The sequence below is a fragment of the Puma concolor genome, chromosome F2, assembly GCF_028749965.1.
Source record: "Puma concolor isolate L17-30 chromosome F2, mPumCon1.1.hap2, whole genome shotgun sequence".
Lineage (NCBI taxonomy): Eukaryota > Metazoa > Chordata > Mammalia > Carnivora > Felidae > Puma > Puma concolor.
This window is the reverse complement of record NC_141684.1, coordinates 38,330,848-38,353,787: the sequence shown is the minus strand read 5'-3', so window position 1 is coordinate 38,353,787 and position 22,940 is coordinate 38,330,848. Positions and strand designations below refer to the sequence as shown.

Below are 22,940 nucleotides of genomic sequence, written 5' to 3'. Positions count from 1 at the left end.
TCATTTCAACAATCTTTACATCTTCACCAGGACTATACTCCATCTTAAGAATCCACTTTTTTGCCTCATCCATAAGAAGCAACTCTTCATCCATTAAAGTTGTATCATGAGATTGCAGCAATTCAGTCACATCTTTAGACTCCACTTCTAGTTCTTCTTGATATTTCTACCATACCTGCCATTACTTCCTCCCTGAAGTCTTGAACTTCTCAACGTCATCCATGAGGGTTGGAATCAACTTCTTTCAAACTCTTGTTAAAGTTGATATTTTGACCCCTCCCATGAATGATGATGAGATGCTTAATGGTATCTAGAGTAGAGAATCTTCCTTTTTTTGAAAAAATATTTTAAAATGTTTTTATTTATTAGAAGAGTGAATTTTTCTAGAGGGTTTTCTATTTATTTTACCCAGATCCATCAGGGGAATCATACTCTGTGGCAGCTGTAGCCTTATGAAAAGTATTTCTTAAATAATAAGACTTGAAAGTTGAAATGATTCATTGATCCATGGCTGCAGAACTGGTGTTGTGTTATCTGGTTTGAAAAAAACAATCTTGTGCATCTCCATCAGAGCTCTCGGGTAACTTTCTACATTGTCATTGAGCAGCAGTGCTTTGAAAAAATTTATTTTCTTGAGTAGTAGGTCTCAACAGTGGGCTTAAAATATTCAGTAAACTATGTTGTAAACAGATATGCTGTCATCTAGGCTTTACTATTCATTTACTAGAGCACTGGCTAACTAGATTTATCATAATTCTTAAGGGCCTTAGAATTTTCAGATGATAAGTGAACATTGACTTCAATTTAAAGTCACCAGTTGCATTAGCCCCTAACAAAACAGCCTGTCCTTTGAAGGGTTAAAGCCAGGCATTCACTTCTCTGTTACAGCTGTCAAATCCCCACATGGCATCTTCTTCCAATAAAGGCTGTTTTGTTTACATTGTTTAGGGTAGCTACCTTCATTAACTATTTAGCTGGATCTTCTGTATAACTTGATGCAGTTTCTACAGCAGCACTTCCTGCTTGACCTGGCACTTCTGTTATGGAGATTGCTTCTTTCCTTAAACCTCACGAGGCAACCTCTGCTAGCTTCAGACTTTTCTTCTGCAGCTTCCTCACTTCCCTTGCCTTCAAAGAATTGAAGAGAGTTCGTGCCTTGCTCTGGATTAGGCTTTCGCTTACGGGAACGCTGTAAGCGTGGCTGCTTACACGTGGCTGCTTTGGTCTTCTATGTAAACCATTAAAACTTCATATCAGCAGTAAGGTTGTATCATTTGTGTGTTCACTGGGGTAGCACTTTTTATTTCCTTCAAGAACATTTCCTTTGCATTCACAACTTGGCTAATTGTTTGGCACAAGAGGCTTAGCTTTTGGCCTATCTTTGGCTTTTGACATGCCTTCCTTGCTAAGCTTAATCACTTCTAACTTTTGATTTAAAGTGAGAGACATGTGACTCACTTGAACACCTAGAGGACATTGTAGGTTATTAATTGGCCTAATTTCAAGATTGTTGTGTCTCAAGGATCAGGGAGGCCCAAGAAGAGGGGGAGAGATGGGGAATGGCTGGTTGGTGGAATAGTTGGAATGCACACAACATGTATTAACATGTATTAACATGTATTAACTGTCTGATATGGGTATGGTTCTTGGTCCTCCACAACATTACAATGGTAACATCAAAGAACCCTGGTCAGAGATCACCATAACAAATATGATAATAATGAAAGCGTTTTAAATATCGTGAGAATTACCAAAATGTGACAGAGACACGAAGTGAGCAAAGGTTGTTGGAAAAGTGGCACTGATAGACTTGCTTGATACAGGGTTGCCATAAACATTAAATTTATAAAAAACACATTGTCTGTGAAACACGATAAAGTGTAGTAGAAAAAAAAGTACACCTGTAGTTAAGTAGTGAGTGATCTTACCTATTATTGTTAATATCTTTATGAAAATCATACTTGGAGGTATGTGCCTTTTGAATGAACCGTGTCCACACCATCCATCTGTTGGCTATCCTTGTTGTGACATTGTATCCAGGCAGAGACGACATTCCAGAAGTGTGAAACTTTGGGTAGCTCTTTTTTTGGCATTTCCATTTTTGGCATTTTGTACAATATGAAGTAGGTACATACTTGTGTAGTTACTGTTTAATGACCAATAGTACTTTTCTCACTGGATTATGGATTTCACGAGAGAAGATTCTAAAATGGTCTCATCTGCCCTTGTAACTCCAGACTGTGGTTGGTGTATAGTAGTCCGTAGTGAAAACTTAATGAGTTAAGTAAATGAATGAATGAGATATGTAAGTCAAAATTAGTGTGTGCATGAGAGACCATAAGTAGGTGATCATGCTTAGGTGCAGAGAAAACTTGCATTCTTAAGCCAGGATGACCGCCTTTTACAGTGAGAGATGCTCTGGAGTTGGATGCAGTAGACCTTTGATTTTATCAAGGATTGGAGGTCAGTGATTGAAGTAGCAAGACTGGATCTTGGCTGCATGCAGTCACTCCTTACAGTAAAAGAATAGCTTGTCAGGGTCAAAGTTTCATAGTGGTGAGGTAATTAGCTTAGCAGTTTTACCTTGTGGTAGAATTGAGAGTGCCTTATGGCGGAATATGAATTAAACTAAGGAGAGAAGAATGATATTATCCTTCACAGAGTGAGTGAATGCTGTATTTAATATTATTCTGCTGTGCCCTTTCCCAAATCCTTTTACACACACACACACACACACACACACACACACACACACACACACAATTAATTTAAAAAATAGTTTTGCTCTTTATTATGACCTCTTTTACTTTGCCAGCCGTTTAACATCCTCATGCATGTTTAAAAAAATCCTTGCCACAGTTTCCCTCTTGTATTTATAATAAAGTGTTTTCAAGTGGACTCTGGGCTTCTTATGTGGTTTTGTCTATTGATTGATTGATCGATCGACCACCTGACCTACCTATCTATCTGAGAGAAAGAGCGCCTGAGCCAGGGAGAAGGGTAGAGAGAGAGTAAGGGAGAGAGAGAGAGAGAGAGAGAAAGAGAGGGATGGAGAGAGAATGAATTCCAAGAAAGCTCCATGCTTAGCTTGTCTCCCTCCCCACCCCCGCGCTGGATCTCACAAGCCATGAGGTCATGACCTGAGTGGAAATCAAGAGTTGGCCACTTAACTAACTGAGCCATCCAAGTGCCCCTTCTGCATGGTATTTTTGATGAATGAAAATGAATGAATGAAATGATCTCATTTCATTTTTGCTTTAATGGCTGCATAGTTGCTTTGTTTTTTTCTTAATTTAGTGACCAAGAGTGATAGCTTCTTCTCCTTCTTCCTCACTTTTACTGTCAGAATATGGAGTATATTATGATATGACTTTTGCATAGTAGTCTTGCTTTGGATATTTCTACCAGTGGTTATTACTGAGAATTTAATATCATATAGTTTCTTCCCATATGTGTCATAAAATTACCTCATTTTAGAAGCAGGCACTTCGTGTTTTCTAAGCATCTTATCCTAAGTGTTATTTTTCTAAAGTTCCTATATATGTATAATACTAAATGGTCATAAGTAGCAGTTGGGCATTACTATTTCAATCAAGACTTTTATATGTAGAAAAACCACTCTAATGCATCACTTTGTTACTTGTATCACAAAGAAATAATTAGCCTTCTTCACCAGGTATTTTAGTTCTAGAAGCTAGGGGAAATATAAAAGGTTGCTGGATTTATCCTTGCAGTATCAGTTTGAAACATATTCCTTCACATTTTTTTCATCTTTCCCTAATGTCATTAGCTGACTTTATCTTGTCTGTATTTTTTCTACTACATGTACAAAAATATGGTAACTGCTTCATTTAGTTAGTGTAAGTTTTCTTTACCTTTTGAAAAAAAATAGTGACCGCATATGAGAATATTGCTTTCTTCAGAGGACACTTTTCTATATCCCATCATGTAGTGTTTAATCTCCTTCCAGTGGAGGTAATCACTGGCTTTTAGAGCTTAAAAAAACAAAATCTTAGAGTCAAATCCAGCCACTCACTTTTTTCTAATGAAGAAACTAAGCCACAGAGGTTTTAAATCAAATTACAGAGCTATTTGATGGCACAATTTACACTAGAATAAAGGTCTAGTAATTAGTGTATCTTTCAGTAAACTCCCTTATTATTCCCTAATGTATGCAAGCTGAAATTCTGCAGTCCAAGCTAGTGTTGTGTGTAATAGTTATAAAAATATGCTAGCTAATAATTATTGAATGCTTATATGCCTAATGCTGCGTTATCCACTGTCCATTTATCATTTCAGTGCTTATGATTATTCTGTAACATTGCTTTATCCCCACTTTATAGATTTATATCCACTTTACAGATAAGGAAACTGAAACAATATAGTTAATTTCAGGGCTCCTAATGTGTTTAGTATTTCTGTATACCCTCTGTTGAACCTAAAAGGTAATTGTTGCTTCCTCCTCTGTCATGAATGACATCTTATGGAAAAAATGCCTTTTTAAGCTACATTTATTTACTTTGGAAACATGTAGTATATCATGACATGACTTCTGTGCTTGGCAGCATGACATACTAGTTAGCCTGAAAGGGGGTGGAGACAAGAAGGGAAGAATTGGGAAGTGACGTTGCATTGCCCTAAGCTTGTAACTTCTGAAAGGTAGACTCTTTCAAAACTATCTACCTTTCAAAAAGGTAGAAAGGTAGACTCTTTCAAAACTATCCCCTACTCTTGATTTAACAAAGAAATTTCTTTGTTTTGGCCTTGATGGGGAAGAGGCAGGGTGCTTTCCCTGAGAATTTGTAACCATAGTCCTGTCATCACTCAGATTTTAGTTCCTTGCATAGTCTAGGAACCAACCATCAAGACAGTAAGTTAACTTAAAATGTGCTCCTGGTTGGAGCATTTATATCTCTGGATATCTAGGAGTAAGCAGATATTTGCTCTGGCATACACCTTCAATTATGGCAATGTATTTGAAGAAGAAAGCCTTGTGAAATGTATACTAAGAATCCAGAAAATAATCCATCAAGAGCAAGATTTAGCAGAGATCTCTGATGACCAATTTAGATTCCTAGAATTTTCAGACAATGTAATTGTTAGAGACAGTATAGAATGGCAATATTTAAAATTATTACAGAAGCAAAAGATGAATTTGAAAATATGAAAGAAGCACAGATGTAGTCCATAAAAACTAAAGAATTTCAAAAAGAAAAATATAATCTTTGTAGTTAGAAGTCACTGAATGGAATAAATAGCAGATTAGAAACAGCCGAAGACACACTATTAGTGAACTTGAAGGTGGATACAAAGAAATTATGCAGAGTGTAGCACTGAGAAGAGAGATGAAAATGTGAGATACAGGTAAATAAATCCAGACACTAGCATGAGGTGATTCTATATATATCTAATAAGATCCTCTGGAAGAGAGACTAGGAGAGAGGCGAATATTTAGAGTTTTTAACCCCCAAAATTGATATAAGATGTGAATCTTCAGTTTTAAGAATCAGAACTCCTGAACAGGAAAAATAAATCTTTAGGTGGATACATTGTCGTGAAATCCCACTGTGCTAAAGACAAACAAATATTTAAAAGCAACCCAAGGGAGAAGAAATTAACGACATTATCTGCCAACATTAATGTTAATATTTTAGTTTCCTTTATTTGGTAATGAAGATGTCAAGGATAAAGTAAATTACTTGTTTTTGAACAACTATTCTATTTGAGGCACTGTGCTATCTGAAATTCTGTTCTACTAGGCCCATACAATTTAGTGACCCTCCTCTTTCCAATCAAAATGAGTTATTGAATCATCTTGTCAGACTATATTCAGAAGTTGGAAGTTCTTCAGTACTTTGGTTCCACCCCCTTTCAAATAACAAGGTTTTTTCTTCTCGTTTCTCATACACAGAAATCTCCATATTCCCACACCTGCAGTTATGACACAATAGGACAATCAACGTTAGGTATGTAAGCTTGAAGAGGAGGAGGAGCAGGTTAATTCTTAATAACGCAGATTAGTTTTCCAAGACTGCATGCATTTAGTATGACAACGGTATGTAGGAGTGAGACTCTGATTCCTAGTTTTAAAGCTAGAAGCAAATTTAATTTTGTTAATCTTTATGTTAAGAATTAAGTCATAAACTTAGTGACGAAAGTTTATTGTTTTAAATTAAGGCGTGTCTTTCATCCTTTCACTATGAAACTGAGTCTTGTCAAATGTATATTGCCATTGTTGATGTTAAAAAAAAAAGAGAAGCTGATGTGTAGATACATGTTGGTCAGTAAATGCTTGTTGATTTTCTTTTTTGCTGGGATTTGTAGCAATGTGGACAGGGAGGGATTGCTGAGATGCAAGTGAGGATGGAACAATGAAAAGTTTTTGCTGTGGAGGACTTCGTGACTTGTTCCTTGTTAATATTTAAAGTTCACTTCTGTCACCTGATTATCACTGGGCACTACACTTTTGAGATTACTTTTTATTTCTTGCTATTTAATTGGATGTGGTTCAGTGGTTTTATTTTATATTCTGTTGAAAATATTAAATGACTTTTACACAGATAATTTGTCTTCACCCAGCTCTGGAATGTCACTTTATTTGCTTTTCCATGTAGAAGCAACAAAATTATCATCCTCAACAATAACAAAATAATCGCTATCTTTTAAAGTTTGCATCTCCTATTTGCTTATAACTGGGAGCCATTTGCAGTCTTTATCACCTATCGAGTCTTAGATGTACCAAGAAAGCTGGTTAGTTCTATCTTACTTGTCCTTGCCTACCAGGCCACTCCTGTCCAGACTTCTATCTTCTCATGTGATCAGTCTTTCATTTCACTTTCTTCCTTTATTCTTCCCCTGAAAGGATAAATGCTTACCTTTTACTATAAATCAACTATTTGGAAGCTCTTTCCTACTTTATTTTATGTAATTTTTTAAGTTTATTTATTTTGAGAAGTGGGGAAGGGTAGAGAGAGAATCCCAAGCAGGCTCCACACTGTAAGCACAGAGTCCAATGTGGGACTCGAACTCAGGAGCCATGAGATCATGACCTGAGCTGAAATCAAGAGTTGTACGCTTAACCAACTGAGCCACCCAGGCGCCCCTGTGTAATGTTTTTTAATAGCTCTGCTAAAATGGCTGTCCCTTCAATGCGTATTTTAAAAGAATTTATCTCTTCCCTCTTTCAGAAGACTTTATTGGTTTACTATCCTGTTATTATTTTTGTGTATCTAGCATGTGTCATGGCTGCTTGAGTGTCCTGAGTGACATTTTGGTTTATTTTATTAAATTAGAGTTGTATATGGCTTCTAACAAAAATTACAGTCCTATGGGCCCCTTTCATCTTCACTGCTTTTTATAGAGGCAGTCATCTTCAACTTATTCTTAAGTATTTACCTCTAAATTTCTTTTTTTTTTAATTTATTTTAAACATTTATTTTTGAGAGAGAGAGAGAGACAGAGCACAAACAGGGGGAGGACAGAGAGAGAGGGAGACACAGAATCGGAAGCAGGCTCCAGGCTCTGAGCTGTCAGCACAGAGCCTGATGTGGGGCTTGAACCCACAGAATGCAAGATCATGTCCTGAGCCGAAATCGGATGCTTAACCGACTGAGACACCCAGGCACCCCTACCTCTAAATTTCTAAATAAAATGCTTACATCTCAGATTTCTTACCTTCCATGTGTAGATATAATCTACATTAATTCTAAACTTTTTTTTTTTTTTTTGAGAGCGAGAGGTAGTGGGGAGAGAGGCAGTGGGAGAGAGGAAGAGAGAGAGTCTTAAGCAGGCTATACTCTTATCATAGAGTCTGATGTGGGACTCCATCCCACAACCTTGGAATCATGACCTGACCCCCAAATCAAGAGCTGGATGCTCAACCGAGCCACCCAAACCACCCAAGTGCCCCTACGTACATTCTACTACCACAAACTTAGTGTCTTAAAACAACATAAATTTATTTCCTTTACAGTTCTGTAGTTTAAAAGTCTGAAACGAAGGGCATGTGGGTGGCTTAGTCGGTTAAGGGTCCTACTTCAGCTCAGGTCATGATTTCATGGTTTGTGAGTTCAAGCCCTGTGTCAGGCTCTGTGCTGACAGCTCAGAGACTGGAGCCTGCTTCCCATTCTGTGTCTCCCTCTCTCTCTGCCCCTATCCCCCTCGTGCACACTCACTCACTCACTCTCTCTCTCTCAAAAATAAATAAACACTAAACAAAATTAAAAAGTATGAAATGAGGGGTGCCTGGATGGCTCAGTCGGTTAAGTGTTGGCTCTTGATTTCGGCTCGGGTCATGATCTCATGGTTTGTGGGTTCGAGCCCGGTGACGGGCTCTGAGCTGGCAGTGTGGAGCTTGGAATTCTCTCTCTTCCCCTCTCCTACTCGCTTGCTGTCCCTCTCTCTCAAAAATAAACATTAAAAAAATTTTTTTTTAGAAAGTCTGAAATAAGTCTCATACTAAAATCAAGGTGTCAGCTTGGCTGTGTTCCTATTGCAAGCTTCTCATAATCTGTTTCCTTTTTCCATCTTTTGAAGGTCACCTGTATTCATTGGTCTGTGACCTTCATCCCTCATCTTCAAAGCCAGCAACATCACTGTAACAGTGCCTCTGGTATTATATGTCTTTCTCTGATTCTCCTCTTTTGCCCCTTCCTTTCATTTTTAAGGACTTTGGTGATTATATTGTGTCCACCAGGATAATGGATAATTTCACTATTTCAGATCAGCTGATTAGCAAGCTTAATTCCATCTGCAACCTTAATTCTCCTTTGCCATGTAAGGTAACATACAGTATTCACAAATCTTGGGCTTAGGATGTGGACATCTTTGGAGAGGGTAAGTAGGGGGTAGTGGGGTGGCATTATTGTGCCTACCAAAGAGGCTTTAGCTTTTAGGGCTGACACTCACTGACTGTCTCTCTCTTTAGGCTTTTTTTTCTCCTAAATAATCCAATTATTAGATATTTTTTGCTTAAATTTAGATTCATTGTTAACATATTATGACTGTATATGGATGAATTGTAATGTATACTACCAGTAAATAATTTTTACATGTGCAACTTTTATTCTTGGAGTTAATAACTGCCCTACTAAAATTTGGTTAGTGTTCTATGTATTTATTATTAATTCCCCAAAACTCTTACAGAAGCTTGTCTTCTCTCAGTAGTTCAAATACCTTAGTTTTAATTTTTTTTTGATGAATAAAAATGGAATTTTTTCTTTTTTTCTTTTTTTTAGTACAGCTTACTGTCAAATTGGCTAACAAACTGTGTGTAAAGTGTGCTCTTGGTTTTTGGGGGTAAATTCCTGTGGTTCATCGCTTACATACAACACCCAGTGCTCATCCCAACAAGTACCTTCCTCAATGCCCATCACCCATTTTCCCCTCCCCCCCAACCACCCTCAGTTTGTTCTCTTTATTTAAGAGTCTGTTATGGTTTGCCTCTCTCCAGAGACTCTCTGTTTGTAACTATTTTTTCTCCTTCCCTTTCCCCCTGGTCATCTGTTAAGTTTCTCAAGATCCACGTATGAGTGAAAACACACGATATCTGTCTTTCTCTGACTGACTTATTTCACTCAGCATAATACATCCCATTTCCATCCACGTTGTTGCAAATGGCATGATTTCATTCTTTCTCATTGCCAAGTAGTATTCCATTGTATCTATGAACCACATCTTCCTTATCCATTCATCAGTTGATGGTGTACTCATTATTCTTTTAGTGTACTTTTTTTTCTCATTTCAATTTCTATTTGTTTCTAATCTAGAGAGCTATCTTGAAGTTGCCTTTTATCATTGTCCTGGGAATTCTCTTTTCTCTTATGTTAGATCCCCTGTTTCTTTGCTCACATATGTGATTCTCTCCTGATTTACTCCCTGTTTTTGGTGGAGCACAATTTCATAGTTATCTTTCCAGCAGACGAAGTAAACTGTTTTTCAGATCTGGTATATCTGATGAATCTTTCTTCTGCTTTCATATGTGATTGATAGTTTGGCTGTCTGTAGACTTGTAGGTTGGGAATAATTTTTCTACAAGAATTTTAAAAGCATTGCTTTATTGTCTCCTTGTTTTCTACTATTGCTCTTGAGAAGTTTGATGCCATTCTGATTGTATGTTGTATGTTTGTATGTCATCTGTTTCTATTTTTATGCATTTGCTTTTTTACCTCAGAGCTTTTAGGAACTTCTCTACAGGTGGTGGGCTTCTCTGGGTATGCTTTTTCATTTGTTGTGATGGATTTATGGTATACCTTTGTAAGTTGACACTTTCGTTCTACCGGTTGGGGAAATCTAGAATTATTTTTTTGATTATTTTCTCCATTTTGTTCAGTAGTCTTTTTGCATTTTGATTTTTAGATATTTGCTTGTTTGTGATGATCCTTTCATTTTATTGTCATTTCTGTCCCATTTTCAATCTCTTGGGATTTTTGTTTTATTATACTGTAAATTTCTTCAACTCTCTTTTTTTTTCCAGTTTTTCTGTTTAAGGAGAATTAACATCATATTTTTAATTTCTAAGGGCTATTTTTTTCTTTGAAAATTTTAATGAAACATCTTATTTTTGTTGTATCTTCTTTATTCTCCCTGAGGATGGTAATTATTATTATTACAAGAGTTTTGTTTTTGGCTTTGTTGGTTTACCCCAGCTTTCTATTTGTTTTTTAAAATCTCTACCTCTTATAGTGATTTCCATATATCTGATAATCCTTTATATTTAGAATAAATTACTAAATCTGTGTGTGAGGTTGGAGCTTGTTGATGCTGGTGTCATTGTAGGGGGATTGGATGCTACTTATTTTTTGTTGGGGAATAATCAGCTACGAGTATAATCTGCTTTTTTCTTGGACTGGCCAGTTTCCACTGAGAGAAATCCTTCCATTTCCTTCCTGAAGGTTATAAGTCTGTCACTCAGAGTTCTTAGAGAGTAAAGAAAAAAAAGATCTCATCATCCAGTATATATACTATATATAGATTTTTAGACAATTTCCTCTTTTTAACATGCACCCTTTTGTTTGGTTATATTCCATAGTCCAAAGTCCTTTTGGTTTAACCTCTCCATAGTGAACTGTTAGTCTTGCCAGGATGAGTGTGGGGTAGTTGCATGACTGTATTGTTGAGGGGAAAGGATCTGTGGCTATTAGATGGACTTTCAGCTGCTCATCTTTTAGCTTCATTTGCATTCCTGCCCTCTGAATTGCCTGGTTTCTTTAATTTTTAATTTTTCAGGGGTTACTACAGATGAAGTTGTTTCTTAGTAGAATAGAAAAAAGTGCCATGGGTAATGGAACAAAGTCACATCTTGTTGCTACTTGTTCATCAAATACTCATCTTTCAAAATTTTGATGATAGCTCTTGCCTCTTTGAATAAGCTCTTATTCAGTTACTGTTTTTTCATTTTTATTTATTTGTGGGTTTAAGGCTCTAAAAAAATTTAACAGTTTTTTAGTGGTGGTTAATAGAGGCAATATAGTTAAACTTATGTGGAGTTTGACTCCTTAAACTTTTACTTAGATATACACACAGATATGTGGGTCATTTTCATTAGTTTATCTTTTAATAGTTACAAGAGTGATCATGAGCTGATTACTGAACTTTGGAGAGTTGGCACTGAGGGTTAAGGTCTCAGGGAGGATGGAAGAATTATGGCAGACAAGAAGTTGGTGGAAAAAGAATTGGTGTTAATGGTGTACCACAGGACTAAGAATATGTGTTACAAGTTGGTATTTTCCAGAAAAGTACTACAAGGAGAAGAAATAACAGTGCATTATTTTATATTAACTTCTAATAAAAAATTCAGTATTATTTTTAGATTCTTTCATTGATAGTGTATACAGTGTAAAATTATATTTCACTTGCTGTGTCTTAGGGATTCCCTCTCCTCATCCTCTAGTGGACTATGACTGTAGCATTTGAGTAAATGAATGCGAGAGTGCTCTGTGAAGGGAATATTTCAAATGCTAGATACTGTCATTTTCTTTGTGATTGTCCTCTTGACTCATGTCAGCTCTTCTCTAAATTAAGTTCTGTGTGAAGTTCAGGTAATTTCTGATTTAAATACCTTGAACAGTAACTACAAAACTTTGGCCTCCATATGTAGCAATAGTAAATAGTGGCTCGCCTTTAGCTATGTGATTACTCTGCTACTTAGTTAATGTTGCCTCTATCCAAAGCCATGCTTTTTTAGTTTCAGAGCTTTTGTTCTTTTAGTTTCACCATGGGGAGAATTCCTTTTTACACTTTGAGGAAGCATCATTCATGTAGGACACAATGAATGTGCTCTGTGTTCCTTTCCACCTTCCTAGTGCTTACGTTTGGGCATTTTACAAATTTTGGTTTTGAAGGTAGAGTGGAAAGAAACCAAGGTTATTTTTTAAGACTTTTCTGGGGCACCTAGATGGCTCAGTCCATTGTATGCACTCTTGATCTCAGCTCAGGTCTTTATCTTAGGGCTGTGAATTCAAGCCACACATTGGGTTCCCTGTGGGCAGGAGCCTACTCAAAAAAAAAAAAAAAAAAAAAAAAAAAAAAAAAAAAAAAAAAAAAAAAAAAAAAAAAAAAAAGGACTTCTATTTTAGATGGGGGCCTGGCTGGCTCAGTCAGTTGAGCATACGACTCTTGATCAGGGTCATAAGTTCCAGCCCCATGTTGGGTGTAGAGATTACTTAAATAAATAAACTTAAAAAAAAAAACAAAAACCCACACCTTTTTTTTTTTTTTTTTTTTTTTTTAAAGAGCAGTTTCAGGTTCATGGCAAAAGTGAGGGGAAGTTAGTTCCCATGTATGTCCTGACCCACACATGCACAACAGCCTCTCCCTATATCAGCACCTCCTACCAGAGTGGTACTTTTGTTACAATGGATATACCTATGTACTTGCATATCATAATCACCAAGTCCATGGTTTTCATTAACAAGATTATTTTTTTGTAGTAGCTTTTCTTCATTGTTGAAGCCCATCAAGAGATGACTGTAATTTATTATTTTAAATCTGAACTTATGGCATTTAAAACAAATTATTTCATAAAAAAGATTTTCTTGAGAAATTATGCATAATGATGTTGTAGTTTTTAAAACAAGCTTTGAAAGATTTGAGAAATGTAATCATAAAAATGTAAACTAAGTTCGTGATAGTCTAAAACAAGATAATGTGTATATATATATAAGATTCTTACCAGAAGAGGTTCCAGGCAACTTCTTTCGATAAGAGTACTATATAAGTATGCATTAGATATTAACAGAGACCTACCATTTGTCAGGACACCTGGCTGGCTCAGCTAGAAGTGCATGTGACCCTTGATGTATGGTGGCGAGTTTGAGCCCCATGTTGGGAATAGAGATTCCTTAAATAAATAAATTAATGAACATTAAAAACAACAACAACAAAAGACCTACCATTTGTGATTTTTTTTAATATATGAAATTTATTGTCAAATTGGTTTCCATATAACACCCAGTGCTCATCCCAAAAGATGCCCTCTTCAATGCCCATCACCTACCCTCCCCTCCCTCCCACCCCCCATCAACCCTTAGTTTGTTCCCAGTTGTTAAGAGTCTCTTATGCTTTGGTTCTCTCCCACTCTAACCTCTTTTTTTAATATTTTTCCTTCCCCTCCCCCATGGGTTTCTGTACCATTTGTGATTTAAGATAAGTCCTAAATGTTGTAAACTGTACAAGAAACAGTGATATAAAATAATTTAAAAACAAAGCCATTTTGGCATATTCATATTCTTTTGCTTTTATATCTACCAGGAACTAATTCAATTCTTTTCATCTGAACACCATCAGCAACCCTTGAGAGAATCTTTCAGTAGCTCTTGTCTGCTGACCATTATCTAGGTTCTTTATATGTTTTGAAAAATTGGCATAGAATGAAAGTCTCACTGTGGGCACTTGAGGGCTAGAAGAGGATATCATTCCATTTTATATTCCTCTCATCTACCGTAATGATTAGACCCGGGTAAATTATCTACTAATAACTTCCCACAGCTGCAATAGATGTTAAATATGTAGGGTAGCTCAGCCTCCTTTCCTACAAGGAGAAATGTGATTTAGGCCTTGTCACTCTCTGACTTGAAACTTGGCAAAACCCTTATTTCTCTGAGTCTTGGTTTTCCCATAGATAAAATGGAAGAGTAATGGTCACCTCAGGATTTTGTTTTGTTTTGTTTTGATGATAAATAAAATAATAAACTAGACATAGTGTTTGACACTTAGTAAGTGTTCCGTGAATGTTAGGTGCTCTGATAACTAGTACTACTGTTACTATTGTTAATACTATGATGATGTTTATATAAATACTTTGGCATCATTTAATTTTCTGAGATACTTCCTTAGCTTTTAGAATCATAGATTTTGAGAATCTGATAAAAATGTGATAACATTATAGAAGACTGTATAAATACACAACGTTTTAGAGTCCTGCTCTGGGGCTAATTGGTACCACTTGAAATGGAAACATCCGAGGTGGTGAATATTGGAAAATAGCAACCAATCAATACACATTTATATAACAACCACATAGAACTTAGTAAATTAATAGGTCCTTCTGAAGTGAGGGTTCGTATGTAAGAAGGTGTTTAAGATGATGTTTTGTAATTTGCAAATCATGTAGTGTGCTAGTTAAACTGCAGATTCTTGGGCTACATCTCAGGAAGACACTTGGAAGATTATGGGGCTTCTTGAACATACTTAAGTTGAGATAAAAGTTTTCAGAATTATATTTAACATATCTATCACAGAAAATTTATGGTTTTCTTAATTGTTCATACATTGTTCTGCTTAAAAGAGTTTCAGAGATGAATGATAGTTTATAAGTGATCAAAATGTGGAATGTAGAAAAGAAGGGAAATTATGTTGGTGGATGTTCATGAATATAGGCAAAATGAATGTAAAGTCTTCTCTGATGGGATCAAATTGTATTAAACACCTTAGCTGTTTTACTAGTGGGGAACTTTGAGCAAAACTTAACTCCTGCAGTCCAATGTATCTTAATCTGAAAATGAGGTTAATAAACATTTTTATTATAGGCCTGTTGTGAGGATTAAATAGGATAACATGCATAATACAGAGTAAGTCCTCAGTAAATGTTAGTCAATTAGGGTTTGTCATTATTATCATTTTAGTGATTTGCAATATTGTCAGTTCTTAAGGTTCCTCTGCCTTTTTGTCACCTAGACATTAGGCCAAAATGAGTTTTTCCCTTTTGAATTAAGTTTTCCCTACCATTTATATCATGGTAATTATTCTCTTCTGTGCTTCAGTGTCCTTTGGCAAGTAGCACATAGTAGAGATGTTAATATCTACTTTTTTATTAATTGATACAGAATACCTTTGATTTTTCTTATATGCACATGGTATGTCAGTTTTGCTTTTAAGCTATTGTATTTTAACCCAGGAGCTATTTCCAGCTGTCTTGTTTGTCTCTCCTTATTCTACCTGACCAAGGTAGTTTGAGGATCCTGTTTACTCTGAATGTTTCCTGTTTAAATTAAATGTCTCTGTCCAGATGAAATTCAATTTATAAGTTAAATTTGTTTCACAAATAAGTCTCTTACTCTGTATTTTAAAACCAAATATGATATTTTAAAGTTCTTCTGTTTTTTAAGCAAATATTTGTTTAAAATATTTACTCGTGTTTCTTGAGCTTCACTAATCAAAAGCTGCCTACATAGGTGTAGTTATGAGAGTTCAGACTATTTATTTTAAAATTGCATCCTTTCACCTCCTAAATGCTAAACTATGAAACCTAACACAAATACTGTAAGAACATCTGAGGCAGATAATTAAAGTATAATTAAGTTTAAATGCCTTGGTGAAGGAGTATAAAAATTATTTAAATTCAATCGGCTAGTACATTTGCAGTTTTCTTTTATTAGGTGTGAAATCTAAGAATCCCCTGCCAACTCTTGAGGGCTCAATCCAGAATGTTGAATTGAAGTACTGCAGCACATCATTGGTCAAATGTGCCTCTGGGACCATGGGATCAATAAAAATTTGTGCCAAAGCCCCAGGTATGTGCAGCTGGACCGTGTAAAACTTTATTGCCTGTATAGGAGAATTGGCCTTGCATTTTACAAGGAGCGTTACTGAAACAAGAATTTGCTCATTGTTCCTATGAATCAGAGGTTTTAAATTTTTATTTTTACTTAAATTTTTTTTTAATTGTGCCAGGATGATACTTTTTTATTTGTATAAATTAATTTTTATTTAAGGAAAAAACCCCTGCATAGTTAGGAGAATGGTTAGGAGGGAGAAAATTAAGTTTACTCTTACACTGTTGGGGGGGGGGGGCGGATAGGAAGTATAGATATATATGACACTTAAAATTAAATTAAAATGTTAGTATAATAAACAGATAACACAACTGTTTTTCAGTTTAAGGTTGTAATGTTCTTCATCCTGCCAATACTTTATTTCATATTTTCCATAAACTACTTGTAATTTAAGTTTTTTAGTGCAACCTAAATTTCTAGGTAAGTTTAAAAAGAGGTACAGATTTTGCTGGATATTTAGAATACAGTATGTTCAAATTGTTTCCTTCTGTAGTCTTATCTGAAATGTTCTACATTCATTAGCTAAATATTAACACTTGGTGTAGAGTTAAAAGTGCTTTTAACTTTATTAGTCCTACTTTTTAGAACATAAATGTATAGATAAAATGACCAAATATAACTGAAATGTTATATTATGATAGTATATTTTAAGATCAAGCATCCTCAAGCTACTCCTATATATATTTTTTAAAGTTTATTTGAGAGAGAGAGAGAGAACATGAGAGTGTGTGTGTGAGCATGAGAGGGGCAAAGGGAGCGGGAGAGAATCCCAAGCAGGTTCTGTGCTGTCAGAGCCCGATGTGGGGCTTGGACTCAGGAACCCTGAGATCATGACCTGAGCCAAAATCAAGAGTTGGATGCTTAATTGACCGAGCCACCCAGGTACCCCTACTCCTATGTTTTTATATAAGAATTTTTTCATTAATGTTTCTACTCAGGTGACAGTGGAAAAGAGAAGTTGATTCCATTGCTTCAGGGTCCTTCTGACACTAAAGACCTTCATAGTAGCAAATGGCTCAATGAGAGTAGAAAGCCAGAATCTCTCTTAGCTCCAGATTTGATAGCCTTCACAGTCCAAGTTCCACAGTATATGGACTACTGCCATAATTCTGGTGAGTACAAATTTATCATTATTTACTTATTTTGCATTTCCTTTTCCAGTAAGGCTTTTAAAAAGGACTTTTCTTTTAACCAATTTGTGTTCATTGGGATACTCTCTGCGGTTGTGCTCTTTGAAACTTAAGTGTTTTTGTATCATTTTTGATAAATGATGTGTTTGTAAACAATAATGATTTTATTTTATATGAGAAATAATTTCATTTGTAGGTTGTGACAATCTTGGATTCATATCTATTAAATCCAACTGAGTTTTAAAACATACCATATTATGTAATAGGTAGAAAAGAGTAAAAAATTTAAAACATTGGAAACAAAATATTTCTCCTTGAGGTAGTATCACTTTGTGACCCATCATTTGCCATATTAAAATTGGGGGTTTGGGCCTTATCTCTAGTTTTGCAGAAAGAAAGAGATGTTGATAGTGGAATCAAGAAAAAAAATCTGAGGTCAATATACTATTTCTTAGAGTTATATTTTTTTTCTAGTAACATTTTGCCTAGAATTGATTTTATTTTATTCAACTCCAGAATATAGCAAAGCCTCTTCTATTGAGAGGAGATACCAGAAGGATCAATGAAGACTAGGATTAAAAAAAGATAAGTAGAGGCCATTATCAGCCATGAATTCGGTTAGTCAGTATGTGGTTAGTAAAGCCAAAGTGGTCAAAAAGTTTAGAAATAAAATTGCTATATACAGATTTCTTAAAAGGGTAAGGGGTGCCAATTAAAAATTAAATGGCTAGTGAGGAAGTGGTTTCAAATAGCTGCCAAAGAGTAGAACTGTCTTAATATTTAACAAGTATTACAACTTACAGAAAATGTTAAGCATTGCTGCCCAGAGTTGAAAGGAGAAACTATGAAAAGATTTGTAATTAACTAACTAGACAGAGTATATGGAGGCAAATATTAGAAGCAGTGCACAAGGACATGAAAAATATTTGAAAGATAAATTTTGTTACAGTAGCATTTCCAGCTGAGTGGCATGCACATTAGAAACTGCAAATTAGTATTCAACAGTGAGTCAGAGAATCCTCTGTCCGCATACTTCTGAAGACAGTAGTCCTCAAAAAGAAGTTTCAGCCTGGTGAAAGTTGGTATGGAACCCAAAGGAAAAATGTGAGGATGAGGCCCAACCCCAACTAAGACTGTGCATATGGATAAAAGATTTGACCTATCTTTTAAGGCAGGGACTGGTAAACATTTTAATAAAGAGCCAAATAATATTTTAGGCTTTGTGGGCTATATTGTCACTGTTTCGGCTATTGACTTCTGTTGTTATAGCATAATAATAGCTGTACACAAAATGTAAATGAGTGGATAGGAATGTATTTCAATAAAACTTTATTCACACAAACAAGGGGTGGGCCAAATTTAGCCTATGTCATTTACTTCTGTTTTAGGGAAAAGGGATTGGTGGTTAAATAAACATTATGCTTTTTAAAATGCCTATTTAATCATGTTCCTTGAATATGCTGCTTGGTGAACTTTTTAAAATACTTATCCATATAGTAGTTTTTGATAGATTTTGTTCTCAAATCATTACATTATTAAAATGTTGTTAAAATGACTGGACCATTCAGTTAGAATTTTGATGTCTAAGAAGGGGCTAAGCTTATTTAAATCTACCACATATTCTTAAGTTGGAGAGGACCCTCTTGTTTTTTGTTTTGCCATATACACAGTTAGAATTGATCATTTAAGCTTATAATCTGATCTTTCTCATGACAATATTTATATTATTTTTTTTGTAATTTAAACACATTTCTAGGGTCACAAAAATGTATTTGCATTTCTAACCTTTTATTTAGACCTAAAAGTAAACTATGATTTAAAAAATTATACCTATGATATTTTACGGTAAAGTTTTATGTTTTTTCTTGCTGTAAGAGATTTTGCCTAATCTTCGACATTAGTATTATGTTTAGTGATATGTTTTGGCTTTGTGTGTAAAATTTTAATGTGGTTATGTATTTGATGCTTTGAAATTACTTTTTTGGGTATGTTTTAATCCTAAAGTGTAATGTGTTTTTACTTAAACTATTTACATAGTTAAGTTAGGGTATTTTTAAATTTAAATTTGTCATCCATCTTGGGACTGCCACCCACATTAATGGTATTTATGATATGGTAATGAGAAGACTTATTTTTTAAAGCTAGTTTTAAAATAGTATTGATTAATCTTTTGTTCCTGTAACAAGATTTAAATTGGAGATGGAGATGTGTCTGTGTATGTATAACTCAGGAGTAGACAAATCTTCAGTAAAGTCTTGAAGGATTGTTAATAAATTATTTCTTCATTTAAAATTTATTTACTTAAGTATCATCCTTTTAGCAAGTACTTTCATGGCCATCGTATGCAAATTTTGTCTCTCTTAAAAACACAGGTGCAGGTACACACTGGCACACACACATCTTATTTTTCTACTCTTCACTTTTTCTTAGTACTTTTCATAGTTTACCATAATATATATGTTGCTGATTTCTCTTGTTGATTTTTCTCCTGCTCTTAGAATTTATGCTTTATTTAGGCATGAGTTTTTGTCTGTTTTGATTACTACTGTGTTCCTAGTGGCTAGAACAATATGTTGCATATAGTTGGCTGTCAACAGATATTGAATGAATGAATGAATGAATGAATGAATGAACAAGCAAGTGATGATTACATTTACCTTTTAGTTTTTGAGGTCGGAGCACCTAAGGGGAATGACACAGAGTCAGAATTAGGTATTAATATTAATTAATACCATAATTAGGTAAAAAAGGACTGAAAGAAATCTTACGGTGTTAGTAAAACTCATTATAAAAATACAGTGTTTCTTAAAAAAAGATTCTGGGTAGTTAAATACTTCTAGTTGAATAATTAGAGGGAAGCACAGTAATCCTTGCTGTTTCACAGATTTCCAGGTGAGGTTGTTAATGAACGTTTCCCATAGGTTTATAGAATTTGAGTGAAAAATATTTGAAAATGGAGTCATAAGTATCAGCCAGGTGATGGGAGACAGAATGTGTATTCTGGTGGTGTCTGGTGATCATTCTAAGTGGCTTTTGAACATCATGTGTGGAAGACAACTGCCCTTAGCATATGCTCCCAAATTGAAGGTGGGGATTAAAACTAGGGGCCAGCAAATGTTTGGGATATATTATAAAAGTCAATATGTTGAGCTTCCAACTTCGGCTCAGGTCATGATCTCACAGTTCGTGAGTTCGAGCCCCACATTGGGCCCTCAGCTGTCAGCAGAGCCCTCTTCGCACTTGAGATCCTCTGTCCCCCCCCCCCCCTCCCCCACCCATGCACGCGTGCTCTCTCTCGCTCGCTCGCTCGCTCTCTTTCTCTCTCTCTGTCTCAAATAAACATTTTGAAAAACAATAAAAAAATTTAGAAAGTAAGTTTTGAGAGAAGGTTGGTTAGGATAAAGAGGCAGAATTCTTTTTAGTGATGTCTACACCCAATGTGGGGCTCAGACCTACAACCCCAAGATCACGCTATTGCTTTTCTGACTGAGCCAGCCAGGCACCTAGAGAGAGAGTTTTTTGACTTAGATTTCAGAATCTGAGGGAATGGACAGCTTTTTAGAAATGGGAATTAGGTATTAATATGACTGAAAGAAATCTAATGGTATTAGTAAAACTCATTATAAAAATAGTTACTTTACAATTTAAAATTAACTTTTATATATATTTTTTTATTTGTTTATAAAACAGGTTTGTTTTCAGCAAAGCAAATGTTATTTGTTTCTTAAGAGAAGCATGTAGAGATCTAGAAGTTGTCCAAGTGCTTAACAGGTCAGACTGTGAACTTTATCTGGGGCTTCTAACTAAACATTTCCCGCTGTCCTAAGCTGTTTATCATTTTGTCTTTTAACCTTAGGGTCCAAATTACTAAACACTGCAGACCTTAGCCCTTAAAAGTCCTTCACTTTGAGGAGCTCCTTCCGTATTTCATACTAAGTAAACGCTGTCAAAAGAGGCATACTTTAATGATGCCACAGCATTTCTTTGTCTTTGAAGCCTCAGCAACTCCCTTTGCATATGCCCCCCCACCCCAATTGCTGTCTCTACTTGACTGACTGATTGCAGTGAAGCAGCTGAAGGCTTTTGAGGGAGTCCATTGTGTCAGCCCACATTCTGTATTGTCAGTATTCACAGGAACTGGTTAATGACACTCCATTTTCTTATATTTGTATAGATACTAGGAATCAAGTAGAGGAATAAGATGCTTTGTGGCTCCTTCAGAGGTAGAAACACTTGGTGACCATATTGATGTATGTAAAATATCTTAAGAAGATGGGTTCTAAACATTTTCCCCCTGTCTTTTAAATGTAGACTGGCTCTTCTTCATATGCTGTATTTTGCCTGTGGTTTATAGCAGGTTCTGTTTTTTTTTTTTAATTTTTAAATTTTTTAATGTTTATTTTTGAGAGAGGGAGAGAGACAGAGGGTGAGCAGGGGAGGGGCAGAGAGAGAGGGAGACACAGGATCTGAAGCAGGCTCCAGGTTCTGAGCTGTCAGCACAGAGCCCCATGTGGGGCTCGAACTCAGGAACCATGAGATTATGACCTGAGCCTAAGTTGGATGCTTAACCAACTGACTGAGCCACCCAGGTGCCCTGCAGTTCTGCTTCTTGAAAAGTTTTGAGTCCTTGTTAATCTTGGTATTAATGTCAGAATAAGTTTTGAGGTGTCTGCTATTTAAGAACATAAAATGATTACAAAGTACTCTATGAATTTAGAATCAAAGGAACTTAGAGGTCTTCCATTTCAATTTCTAAGTCAATGCTAGGACTTTTATGTGGTTCCCTCTCTCTGTGTGCTCTAGGTCTTTTGGCCTTCTTTGAGTGTCTCACTAATGACTGTGCTTTTGGATATTGCTGTCTTTCTTATTTGGGATCCTCACAATTAACCTTACCCTTTTAACCTTATACCTGTTTAATTCTAGCTCAGTCTTAAGATCATAGCACAACTACTACTTCTGCAAGAAGTCTTCCCTGATACTCCTTTCCCCCATTCCCCACCACCCAATTCAATTAAGTAGCTCTCTTACATTCATTTTTATAGTCCACTGTACTTCTCTTTCATAACACTTAATGACAGTATATATTTACATAGTTGGGTGGTTTGAATGCTATCTTTCTTCACCACTTGACAGTGAGTTACATGAGGACAGAGTTAGTTACTAGTTGCTTATCATTTTGTCTCTAGGAGTTAACATTGCCTGACATAGGGAATGCTTTGAGAAGTCATTTGGTGAATGAATGAAGAAATGAACATTTATGACAGATGGTCAAGTGTAGGAGCGTATTTGATAAGTAGTTAATCCGTTAATAAATATTAACAGCCTTCCTCTTTCTCTCCCTATGTTTCTCCCTCCTTTTTCTTCTGCTTATGTACATATCTATCACTGGAGAGAATATCTACCAGATCTTTCTTTGTTAGGCAGCTCTAATTATTATTAGATCCTCTGTTGAACTGTACCTTCTATTTCGTGGTCTAGTTTTAGTGTTATGACATGAAATAATATACCAGCCTTAAATATACCTGACAAAACTTATTTTTCTTTACTTTATGTCTCACTCTAAGTATTCATCCTCTTTAGTTGTTGGAACTAACCCTATGACATACCGTTTCTGTTGAAACCTTAGTCTTTCTTGGCCTCCAGGTGTTAGGAGATGAGTCTCTGTAGGTCTTTTGGATTTTTGCATATCTTGTGAATGGTGGCACTGATTGCCCTTTGTTCTGGACTGTCTATTCAAGGATGTTTGTGTAGTCAACAG

At 35.6% G+C, this 22,940-nt stretch overlaps 1 protein-coding gene across 7 annotated transcripts in view; it reads left to right on the top strand.

Annotated features, from left to right (window-relative positions):
• The window catches only part of VPS13B (vacuolar protein sorting 13 homolog B), an 822,593-nt gene that overhangs the window by 235,839 nt on the left and 563,814 nt on the right, over positions 1-22,940 (top strand). For all 7 annotated transcript variants that reach the window (XM_086696045.1, XM_086696043.1, XM_086696044.1 and 4 more), the window contains 2 exons: positions 15,876-16,010; positions 16,991-17,164. In XM_086696045.1, coding sequence (XP_086552171.1) covers positions 15,876-16,010; positions 16,991-17,164 — 309 coding nt within the window. The remainder of the gene's footprint in view (positions 1-15,875; positions 16,011-16,990; positions 17,165-22,940) is intronic.